The following is a 13068-nucleotide window of genomic DNA, read 5'->3' as shown; positions in this document are numbered from 1 at the left end:
CATTCGGTTGTCACAATAAAATAAATACAGAAATACATTTAAAAAATAAATAAATCTGACAGATTAGGCGTGTCTTATTAATTGAGCGAGCAAATATCCACATGTCAAGAATTATTGACATGTGAAAAGAGAATACAGTGGTCCCTCGCTATAACGCCGTTCACCTGTCGTGGCCTCGGAGTCTCGCGGAGTATTTAGTCCAATTTTGCATGCCTTTTTTTTTTTTTACAGTGTTCTGTGTTCTGCGTGTCTGTTTATAAGAATCTTGTTGCCCAGAAGAAAAAAGAGCACCAACAACTACTCATAACTGTGTTTGTCACTCAGAAACAGACACCTGCTGCAGCCAGGTGTAAGTGGGAAAAGGCGCGGCGTCAGGACGCAGAGGCGCGATCTGTGACATACTGGTCAGTCACTATTAATAATTTCTTATGTGTCCGACCTCGTTCGTTGATCGTTAAAATTAATTCGTTAGTTCTAAATGCCATCATAATTATTTATAGGAAAACGTTCTATTTTTATTTCTCAAACAAATGTTTGGGCCTGAAAACAGTTTGGTCTTATTTTTCTACTAAGGTTTGAACTTTGAGAGTGTTTACACACGAGAGAAAAGTGAGAAAATGTTCATGCCTGATTGAGAAAGTGTATAAACTGTGTAGTGAGGGGTTTTACAGCTTTGAAACGTCTATAATAATTGTAAAAAATAACACTGACTACGTCGCGGTTTCACGTATTTCGGGCTATTTTTTAGAACGTAACTCCAGAGATTAATGAGGGACCACTGTAACACTTTATTGATTATATACTACAAAACAATTGATACGACTGCCGCTTTTGATGCTCTATTGGCATGCGTTGTGATTGGTGGAGTTCTTTTTCTTTGCCGTCTTCCCATCTTCCATGTCGTAAAATGAGGGTGTGTCTGAAGTGGAGTCTGAATATTTATGGGCGTGTTTATTATAATTACAATCATTTCCACCCGCCGCATTTATCAAGATCACATCAGGCGTACGCCAGAAATGGGCAGGTGCGCACTGCTTGATACATGTCACGGCGACTTTGGTGTATTTCAAGTTTACGCCGTAAATTTACGCCACAAGTGCGCAACATTGATACATGAGGCCCAATGTGAGCCCTTTCAATTTTCAAGTGAACTTCTCCAAAATAATTGTAAATTTGAAGACTATATAAAAATCATTTCAATTTCAATTTCAATTCATTTTCATTTATATAGCGCTAAATCACAACAGAGTTGCCTCAAGGCACTTCACACAAATAAGGTCTAACCTTACCAACCCCCAGAGCAACAGTGGTAAGAAAAAAACTCCCACTGAGGAAGAAACCTCAAGCAGACCAGACTCAAAGGGGTGACCCTCTGCTTGGGCCATGATACAGACTTAAATTTCAATTTTCAATTTATTTTCATTTATATAGTACCAAATCACAACAGAGTTGCCTCAAGGAGTTGCACACAAGTAAGGTCTAACCTTAATAACCCCCAGAGCAGCAGATTACAGAACAATTCACAAAACAAACATACAGGAAATGCTGTTTGGCACAGGACAGGAGGGTCTCCAGCACAAATACCAAACCCATCTCTGGATGGATCTGCAAAAGAAGCAGAGAGAAAAAACAGAATCAGGCATCAGAAAGACAACAAATACAGTATAATTTGTCAGCATTAAACAACAAGAAAAACAGGAAATACTAAGGTGATCGCCGGCCACTAGCCCTAAACTTCACTAAAAGACCCAGAATTTAGGTAAAGTTGAGGCCGCGGCATGCTCCAATTACTAATAAACTGAATTAAAAGAGTGTAAAGCATAGAACTATACTGTACCAGTATGCTAGCCATATGAAAGGGAAAATAAGTGTGTCTTAAGTCTAGGCTAAGTGTTAACTGGTCAAATTGATGCCAATGTCTTACTGGACCAAGAACCATCATTTCAGTCTTATCAGAGTTTAAAAGTAGGATGTTTCTAGACATCCAACTTCTCACTGATGCAAGGCAATCTTCTAAGGATTTTATGTGAATGAGACTACCAGCATTTATCAGCATGTACGAGGTCTGTCCAAAAAGTAACGGACCTTTTTTTTTTTTCAAAAACTATATGGATTTGAATCATGTGTGATTGCATCAGCCAAGCTTGAACCTTCGTGCGCATGCGTGAGTTTTTTCACGCCTGTCAGTTGCGTCATTCGCCTTGAGCAGGCTTTGAGTGAGCATTGCTCCACCCCACTCGTCGGATTTTCATTGTCAGGAAAATGTCTGAATGATTTGGAGCTTTTCTGCATCAAATTTTTCCAGAAACTGTGAGAGACCTCCAGGTGGACACCATTCGCTAAATTCAGATGCCTTTCAGGGATGATTTTATGGGGATTACACAGATTAAGGAGTGTTACAGCCGGTTTAAAGACCGCCCACAGCGGCTGAGAGCGTGCCACATTCTGAGCGGTGATCGACAGGCTCAAACGACCAGATCATTTCCAAATTGAATGCTGTGTTGATCCGGGACGTCGTCTGACTACAACAGAAATGGCAGAAGACGTGGACATCAAGACTTTTTCGGCACATTCCACTGTTACAGGAGTTTTTGTCATGGAAAGAGGAGCAGAGGAATGCGCCACCGTGCCGCGAATGGCGCGGCACAAAACCACGGGAATTCGCGCGCATGGCGCAAAGCAACACTGTGATGAAGCCTCAAAGGACATGTTCTGGCATGTCAAATCAAATCAAATCAAATAATTTTATTTATATAGCACCAAATCACAACAAACAGTTGCCCCAAGGCGCTTTATATTGTAAGGCAAAAGCCATACAATAATTACGTAAAAACCCCAACGGTCAAAACGACCCCCTGTGAGCAAGCACTTGGCGACAGTGGGAAGGAAAAACTCCCTTTTAACAGGAAGAAACCTCCAGCAGAACCAGGCTCAGGGAGGGGCAGTCTTCTGCTGGGACTGGTTGGGGCTGAGGGAGAGAACCAGGAAAAAGACATGCTGTGGAGGGGAGCAGAGATCGATCACTAATGATTAAAAGCAGAGTGGTGCATACAGAGCAAAAAGAGAAAGAAACACTCAGTGTATCATGGGAACCCCCCAGCAGTCTAAGTCTATAGCAGCATAACTAAGGGATGGTTCAGGGTCACCTGATCCAACCCTAACTATAAGCTTTAGCAAAAAGGAAAGTTTTAAGCCTAATCTTAAAAGTAGAGAGGGTGTCTGTCTCCCTGATCTGAATTGGGAGCTGGTTCCACAGGAGAGGAGCCTGAAAGCTGAAGGCTCTGCCTCCCATTCTACTCTTACAAACCCTAGGAACTACAAGTAAGCCTGCAGTCTGAGAGCGAAGCGCTCTATTGGGGTGATATGGTACTATCAATCAATCAATCAATTGTTTTATATAGCGCCAAATCACAACAAACAGTTGCCCCAAGGCGCTTTATATTGTAAGGCAAGGCCATACAATAATTATGTAAAACCCCAACGGTCAAAACGACCCCCTGTGAGCAAGCACTTGGCTACAGTGGGAAGGAAAAACTCCCTTGTAACAGGAAGAAACCTCCAGCAGAACCAGGCTCAGTGAGGGGCAGTCTTCTGCTGGGACTGGTTGGGGCTGAGGGAGAGAACCAGGAAAAAGACATGCTGTGGAGGGGAGCAGAGATCGATCACTAATGATTAAATGCAGAGTGGTGCATACAGAGCAAAAAGAGAAAGAAACACTCAGTGCATCATGGGAACCCCCCAGCAGTCTACGTCTATAGCAGCATAACTAAGGGATGGTTCAGGGTCACCTGATCCAGCCCTAACTATAAGCTTTAGCAAAAAGGAAAGTTTTAAGCCTAATCTTAAAAGTAGAGAGGGTGTCTGTCTCCCTGATCTGAATTGGGAGCTGGTTCCACAGGAGAGGAGCCTGAAAGCTGAAGGCTCTGCCTCCCATTCTACTCTTACAAACCCTAGGAACTACAAGTAAGCCCGCAGTCTGAGAGCGAAGCGCTCTATTGGGGTGATATGGTACTACGAGGTCCCTAAGATAAGATGGGACCTGATTATTCAAAACCTTATAAGTAAGAAGAAGAATTTTAAATTCTATTCTAGAATTAACAGGAAGCCAATGAAGAGAGGCCAATATGGGTGAGATATGCTCTCTCCTTCTAGTCCCCGTCAGTACTCTAGCTGCAGCATTTTGAATTAACTGAAGGCTTTTTAGGGAACTTTTAGGACAACCTGATAATAATGAATTACAATAGTCCAGCCTAGAGGAAATAAATGCATGAATTAGTTTTTCAGCATCACTCTGAGACAAGACCTTTCTGATTTTAGAGATATTGCGTAAATGCAAAAAAGCAGTCCTACATATTTGTTTAATATGCGCTTTGAATGACATATCCTGATCAAAAATGACTCCAAGATTTCTCACAGTATTACTAGAGGTCAGGGTAATGCCATCCAGAGTAAGGATCTGGTTAGACACCATGTTTCTAAGATTTGTGGGGCCAAGTACAATAACTTCAGTTTTATCTGAGTTTAAAAGCAGGAAATTAGAGGTCATCCATGTCTTTATGTCTGTAAGACAATCCTGCAGTTTAGCTAATTGGTGTGTGTCCTCTGGCTTCATGGATAGATAAAGCTGGGTATCATCTGCGTAACAATGAAAATTTAAGCAATACCGTCTAATAATACTGCCTAAGGGAAGCATGTATAAAGTGAATAAAATTGGTCCTAGCACAGAACCTTGTGGAACTCCATAATTAACTTTAGTCTGTGAAGAAGATTCCCCATTTACATGAACAAATTGTAATCTATTAGACAAATATGATTCAAACCACCGCAGCGCAGTGCCTTTAATACCTATGGCATGCTCTAATCTCTGTAATAAAATTTTATGGTCAACAGTATCAAAAGCAGCACTGAGGTCTAACAGAACAAGCACAGAGATGAGTCCACTGTCTGAGGCCATAAGAAGATCATTTGTAACCTTCACTAATGCTGTTTCTGTACTATGATGAATTCTAAAACCTGACTGAAACTCTTCAAATAGACCATTATGCATTAAATATGCTGAAGATTCGTCCCATCCTGTCCATGGCTGATGCTGAGACCCTGATCCATGTGTTTATCTCTTCTAGATTGGACTACTGCAATGTTCTATTTTCTGGTTTACCACAGTCCAGCATTAGGGGTCTCCAACTGGTTCAAAATGCTGCAGGCAGACTTTTGACAGAAATCAGAAAGTTTGACCACATTACACCCATTTTGGCATCTCTTCACTGGCTTCCTGTCCCAGTGAGATCAGATTTTAAGGTTCTGCTACTAACCTATAAAATTATTCACTGACTGGCACCTCCCCACTTAGCTGAGGTAATGAAGCCCTAAATACGAGTGTGCACCTGTTTTTTGAAATGATCTCCCTATGGAGATAAAACGGTCAGACATTCAAATCCAGACTTAAAATAAATTTATTTTCCCTTTTTTATGGCTACCAATGGTAGCATAGTATGGTATTACGCTTCCTCCCCTTTTAATTCATTTTATTAGTAAATGGAACATTCCACGGCCTCAACTTTATCTAAATTCTGGGGCTTTTAGTGAAGTTTAGGGCTGGTGGCCGGTGATCACTTTAGTATTTTCTGTGCTTTCTTGTTGTTGATGCTGATAAATTTTACGTTAGGTGTAGTTTTTCTGGCTGACTGATTCTGCTTTTTTTCCTCTCTGTCCGAGGTGCGGATCATGTGCTGGATTTTACGACTAGATTTTATGACCATCAAATTAATTTTAAATCATTGACCTGTTTCTAGAAATCACAGCATTAATACATTTGGCATCTTACCATTAAAGCACTGAATCCATTTTCTGCGCTCGTCCCGCTGTCCTCCAACATCAAACATACTAAAAGAAACAACAACAGGTAACAGGTATGAGGCAGTGGGTGGAGCCACAGAGGTTCATCAGGTCTAACCTTAAAGGTTTGACTTTTTTTTTTCATTTTCTGTGGATTTGGTCCATAAAGACATAAAAACTCTGGAGAAGACACTGTTTTGCTGTGACCGGGACAACATGGATGGCGGCTTACATCCATAAAATATGCTGAACTCAGTCTAAACAAATAGTGACAGAAGATGCATCCGATGTTTTGATCATCTGCTTCTGTGCAGCCAGAACACTGGGACCATGCTGCTTTGGCCCCTAAAACCACCCTGACCTGACGGATGCCACTCGACCTCTGAAGGTGTGATATCAAAGTACCAAGATGTTAGTGGCAGTTTGGATTGGCTCACCACCTTTGCGCCCGATGCCTGTGAGTGAGACTTGACCACCCCGACTCTGGTGCAGAGTTTCACTCACTGGTTTTCTTTTCTTGGACCACTCTTGGTAGGTTCTGATTACGACAGTCATGTCAAAGCCACTCAAATCTTTATGCTTCCCCATTTTTCCAACAGGTCAACTTTGAAGACAACATGTTAACTTGCTGCCAAATATGCCCCGCCCAGTGACGGGTAACACTGTCAGGAGATAATCCATCAGCAGGCACAAACCCTCCATCAGGCGGCAGAAGAAACCTGAGTGGACGAGCCTCTGCAGAAAACCGTTTCCATGCGGCTGCTTCGACTCTAAGCGTTTTAATGTTATTTGTAGCACTGCCCCTTGTGGAGATCAGCAGCGACACAGTCTGGGCCTGTCAATCAAGATCAGCTGCATTTATACACAAAAACCGTCCTAACGTCAGCAGCACGTAGGTCAGAATGAAGAAGACAAAGTCAGATTACGCCAACAGGTCGTTCAAAAGGCTTTGATGTCCAAACTGGAAAAATCAAATAAGCAGCTAAACTGCAGAGAAACATCAACATGTGGTTACGAGCTGAGGTCATGTGACACTGACATCACAGCTACACAACAGCTCTTTTGGTTTCAGTCATTTTTCACTATGGATCAACATGCAGATGGGATGTGACATACATTTTACACCCAATGTCTTTACTGATGCAACTCCACATGACATGGAGAGTGAGCACGGGTGGTCTAGAACCAGGAACCTTCTGCTCCAGGATCAAGCACCCTAATCATCTGGCAAGCACACAGAAAATTCTAACGTGAGCCAAGACTTCACCCGTGTGTGAATTTGTCACAGCAAGGAACAATGTCGTCCACGTCTGAGAAAAATGGGGCTGGACAGACAGACAGACAGACAGACGATTGGTTCAGACTGAGAAAGGGGTGGAGCAGATGTGACTCACTGAAAGTTGACTTTGTCCACCTGAAACCTGGTTTCAAAAATTCCAGAGGTCAAGACTCTGCAGCGCAACAAGTCCTGTATGAGACAGAAAAGACAAAGACCATCAATGGACAATCTGCAGCATGGACATCTCTTTTCATTTTAGCTAACAGCAGTCAAGCTAACTGTAAGCCAGTGTTATAATGTAACAAAGTAGAAATATTTCCTTACTGTCTTCAAGTAGAATTTTGACATATCTGTACTTCATTATTTACATTTCTGGCGACTTTCACTTTTACTCCACTACGTTTCCCTTAAACATCTTCGTTACTCATTACTATAATATAAAAGTAGAAGAAATACATGTGTTTCCCAACCTCGATGCAACAGGTCATATGTAGAGTAGTAAATGTTGCTGGGACAAATATTGGGAGAAGAAGTCTTGTGCTTTATACAGAACTGCGATGGCTTTTAGAGATTTTACATTCAACATAATCTGAGTTTTAATTTGTCATCAATAAAAACTCCAATCAATTTTGTTTCAGATACAATTTCAATTTCAGTATCATTTAATAATACATTTCTACTGAAATTCTTGGGCTTATTTCTGAAAATAATACACTTTCGTTTATCAATTTCAGTTTCAATTTATTTTCATTTATATAGCACCAAACCACAACAAAGTTGCCTCAAAGGGGCTTCACACAGGTAAGGTCTAACCTTAATAACCCCCAGAGCAGCGATGGTAAGGAAAAACTCCCTGTGGCTTTCAGAAACCACAAGCAGACCAGACTCAAAGGGGTGACCCTCTGCTTGGGCCATGATACAGACACAAACTACAGAACAACTCACAAAATGAAGAAAAAGGAAATGTTACTCATGCAACGGACAGGAGGGTTACAGAAACAGACACCACACCCATCTCTGGATGGAGCTGCACCTCAAACAGAGAGAAAAAACAGAATCAGGCATCAGAAAGACAAGAAATACAGTATAATTTGTCAGCATTAAACAACAAGAAAAACAGAAGAAATACTAAGGTGCTCGCCGGCCACTAGCCCTAAACTTCACTAACAGACCAAGAATTTAGGTAAAGTTGCGGCCGTGGCACACTCCGTTTACTAATAAAATGAATTAGTATAAAGCGTAGAACTATACTATAGTATGCTAGCCATATGAAAGGGAAAATAAGTGCATCTTAACCCTCTGGGGTCCAAGGGCATTTTGTGGACAGTTCACTCGCCTGGCATAAACGTTTTATTATTCCTGTTAACAGCTCTCCCTGCATCCCATAATCAAGTTTTATGTCTCTTTTTTTCAGGACAACCTGTTCTTTCATAATATATGCTTTTGTTGTGTTTTATAAGTGTAACAATGGTTTACAATCAGAAATAAGAAAGAAAAAGTAAAACGGTAAATAATTTTCCACACACATTTTTTCCAAAACACACAGCAAACTTTAACAAACAACTGTTTTGACACTTTATAAAGGTAATTTGGGGTCTTGTGTGAAAGAAAAAAGGTTCAAACAATAAACACAAATGCACATTTTGAACAATATATACAAAATGGTCGATATGTTTTGTTTGTCTTCATCTCAAAGCAATTTCTGTCTACTATTACACAAAGGTCACATCACAAACTTCTACTTCTACTGTGTTTTGGAGTGTTCTGTGCTGCTCCTAAAGCAGCTTTCATTAACACTTTGGCCCACTTTGGCTCCTTACAGTCTGAGAACCAGCCCTCCCCCTTGCTCCATTGATATTTATGCGGAGAAAGCAACAGAGTTATCCAGTAACATTCACATGCAAAGTAGTAGAGCAATCCTGATAGTTACACACACTTTGTTTGAGCACATGAGATTGTCATCAGAGGCTCTCCGTCTGCTCCGTCTGCTTTCACTGACTGCTGTGTGTAATGGCGCAGGGTGCATTGGAGCTCAATAGTATGTACTCATTGGAGCACCCAGGGGGCTATTCAAATAGGCCAACTAGTAACACATCACTCCTGAAAATGATCTTTGGGTTTTCACGTGAGGTAAATCTGCCCTACTACTGAATTTTGGAAAACCATGTGACGGTGAACCAATTCCGATTGGACACTCACATTGCGCACGTCATCACACAGCTTCTATGAGGAGTACAAAGATGGCTGATGGTTGGCTTGAAAGTCCTCGGAGTTAACTTTTCAACAAAAAAAAAAAAACAAAAAGTAACTTTCTATCTCATATCATTAAAAAGTTATTTATAATTTAGTAAAGCTTGGTCTTAGCCATCGTATACGACGGCATCAGCCCCAGAAGGTTAAGTCTGGACTTGAAAGTTTCTACAGAATCTGACTGTTTTATTGATGCAGGGAGATCATTCCAGAGAACAGGGGCACGATAAGAGAAAGCTCTGTGACCCGCAGACTTCTTATTCACCCGAGGGACACAAAGTAGTCCGACACCCTGAGAACGAAGAGCCCAGGCCGGTATGTAGGGTTTAATTAGGTCAGCTAGGTAGGAAGGTGCCAGTCCATGAATAATTTTATAGGTTAGTAGCAGAACCTTAAAATCTGATCTCACTGGGACAGGAAGCCAGTGAAGAGACGCCAAAATGGGTGTAATGTGGCTGAACTTTATGCTTTGTGTAAAAAATCTGGCAGCAGCATTTTGAACCAATTGGAGAGCCCTAATGCTAGACTGCGGTAAACCAGAAAATAGATCATTGCAGTAGTCCAATCTAGAACAGACTAACGCATGGATCAGGGTCTCAGCATCAGCTATAAACAGGATGGGACAAATCTTTGCTATATATCGCAGGTGGAAGAAAGCAGTCCTCGTAATATCTCTAATGTGGAGGTCAAAGGACAATGTTGGATCAAAAATTACCCCAAGGTTCCTCACTTTGTCAGTATGATGTATGACACACGAGCCTAGGCTAATCGTTAGCTGGTCAAATTGATAACGATGTCTCATTGGACCAAGAACCATCATTTCAGTCTGATCAGAGTTTAAAAGTAGGAAGTTGCGAGACATCCAACTTCTCACTGCTGCAAGGCAATCTTCTAAGAATTTTATGTTAACGAGATTGCCAGCAGTTATCGGCATGTATAACTGAGTATCATCTGCATAGCAGTGAAAGGTAATCCCAAAACACCATAATATGTGCCCAAGGGGTGCTACATAAAGGGAGAAAAGCAGGGGGCCTAAAACAGACCCCTGTAGAACCCCAAATTTCATGTCACTAAGGTTAGAGGCCGTGTTACTGTACAAAACACAGTGAGAACGACTGGTCAAGTATGACATCAACCATGCAAGGGCACTCCCAGTAATCCCAAAATGATTCTCCAGCTAATCGAGTAGAATATGATGATCCACAGTATCAAACGCAGCACTGAGATCTAACAGCACCAGAACCGTAGTGGTGTCCAAATCCATTGCAAGCAGAAGATCATTCACCACTTTAGTGAGAGCCGTCTCTGTGGAATGATATTTTCTAAAAGCAGACTGCAGTGGCTCAAAAAGATTATTCTCAGTAAGATATATAAATATATCAAATAAACAGGTTGTGCTTTTTGTAGATGTTACGAGTTTCGTCAGCATGCCTAGAGAGATACTATCAAATTCTGTAAATTCTGTAAATCTAGGTAATACCTCAGTAATGGCCCCCACCTCAATAGCAGGGTGTAGTGGCTGGGTTGAGGCATGCTGGGATATGTTTAACCTAATGTCTTCTATTTTCTTCCCAAAGTAATCCAGGAAATCTTCTGCTGTAAAAGGACAGCGAACTACAGGTGGTTGTCCATGAGTAAGTGTTGTCACCGTGTTGAGTTATGCTCGTTTTTGTTGATCAAATCAGAGTAATAGGTTCGCTTTGTAGCCAGTATTGCATGCTAGTCGCGGCCTGTCGTAGGTGTCCAGCTAAGCCCGTGGCTCGTCGCAGCCCATTGGAGGTGCCCAGCCAGGCAAAAGGCTCGTCAAGGCCCGTCGGAGGCTAAGCTAAACTAGCTTAGCCTTGGTATGCTAGCTTGAGTTCAGTCTTAGTTGAGGACTTGATGAGCCGCCGTAGTGATAAATAAGGTTGTTGTTCCACTAAACACGGCAGCGAAACTGTAAACTTAATAACTGAGTGATCAGAGACCACCAATGCAAGAGATACAATACACTTTATTGTCCATTCTAGGAAATTTGTCTTGGACTCCAAGAGCTGCACAGATAAAGCTGCAAAGGCATAATTACATAACTCTTGCATATTGCACATAACTTAATACACACACCAATATTGCACATGCCCCTTTTGAGCAACAGTCTCACACAATCCTGCTATATATCCCAGGAACCATTATTTAAAACTCTAATTGACGTGGGCACGAATGAGTTCTTAAAGTGATTCAGTCTACATTGAGGGACTCTGTATCGCCTACCAGACGGTAGGAGTTCATACTCAGGGTAGAGAAGGATCCGACAAAGCTCGCTATGCTTGTTTGAGAACAGACTGTTCATACATGAACTGCAGGGAAGAGTTTTCAGTCCTCCGTACAACTTTCATGGCAGCAGACAAGCAAGTTTAGATTTGAACTGGACAGAGAGATTACCGTACCAAGATGACATCCCATACCGGATAATGCTTTCCAGAACAGCCTGATAAAACAGAAACAAGATGTTCTGATCAACCCCAAACACCCCGAGTCTGCACAGAAAATATTACCTCTGCTGTAAAGGGGAGCATGAATTATTGACATGTTTCCCAGCTAAACTGGTTATCTAAGTAAATGCCTAGATACCTGTAAAAGCTGACCTGATTGATTTCTTTGTCATGGATTACCAGAGGGGTATGATCACCAACTGAGTGAGGGATGACTATCATCTCCTCGGTTTTCTTTACATTTATGGTAAGAAAGATAGCATCACACCAGTGGACAAAAGACTGCACCTCCTTAAAGCACAGTGAAGAGGCATGATGTCAATATTCGTGACAGCAATACCACATGTGAGAACCAAATCCAGGGAATTTCCACTAATGTGCGTCGAGTCCCGAATACATTACCGAAATCCTAATGCATCGACAATTTCCATAAATAATTTGCAGAGGGGATCAGAAGGCTTATTTATATGAACATGAAAGTCACCAATGATCACAATGCTATCTGCACTAGTTGACAAGATAGAGATGAACTGACAGGGTTTTCTATATATTAGCAATATAATTATCATATATTAATGTCTTTACTTTGATTGTTAATCTCTTTACTTTGATTGTTAATGTCTTTACTTTGATGTACTCTCTGTGATCTTGTTTTTGATTCTGTTCTCTATTTTTCATATATACATATATGCATGTGTGAGAGTTCATGTACCATTATTCTTTTACATAATCACTCATTGTCAAAGCAGTCATATACACTGAACTGTTCAAGTAATCATTAAAACTGAGACATTTGATCTTTGGCTTAGTGAATGTGCAGACTGTTTTGCTAGAGCTATGTTTTTGCTAAGCGCAGATGTGCATCTTTAATTAACGATTCAGCCTTAAGGGAAGAGCAGTGTGACTGGCACACTGGTTCAGGGCTGGACATTGTTATGGGAAGCCTAGGAGAATGAGGGCTCAAAGCCATAACAGTTTTCATATCAACATCAATCAATCAATCAATCAATCAATTTTTTTTATATAGCGCCAAATCACAACAAACAGTTGCCCCAAGGCGCTTTATATTGTAAGGCAAGGCCATACAATAATTATGTAAAACCCCAACGGTCAAAACGACCCCCTGTGAGCAAGCACTTGGCTACAGTGGGAAGGAAAAACTCCCTTTTAACAGGAAGAAACCTCCAGCAGAACCAGGCTCAGGGAGGGGCAGTCTTCTGCTGGGACTGGTTG

General features: G+C 41.4%; 1 protein-coding gene across 2 annotated transcripts in view; it reads right to left on the bottom strand.

Moving 5' to 3' along the window:
• Positions 1 to 13068, bottom strand: part of LOC117521565 (guanine nucleotide-binding protein G(olf) subunit alpha-like) — a 126815-nt gene that overhangs the window by 43504 nt on the left and 70243 nt on the right. For both annotated transcript variants that reach the window (XM_034182920.1, XM_034182981.1), the window contains 2 exons: positions 7230 to 7303; positions 5825 to 5883 (listed from right to left, as the gene is read on the bottom strand). In XM_034182920.1, the coding sequence (XP_034038811.1) occupies positions 5825 to 5883; positions 7230 to 7303 (133 nt within the window). The remainder of the gene's footprint in view (positions 1 to 5824; positions 5884 to 7229; positions 7304 to 13068) is intronic.

This window comes from Thalassophryne amazonica, chromosome 1, assembly GCF_902500255.1.
Source record: "Thalassophryne amazonica chromosome 1, fThaAma1.1, whole genome shotgun sequence".
Taxonomy (NCBI): domain Eukaryota; kingdom Metazoa; phylum Chordata; class Actinopteri; order Batrachoidiformes; family Batrachoididae; genus Thalassophryne; species Thalassophryne amazonica.
This window is presented reverse-complemented; position numbering and strand designations above follow the sequence as displayed.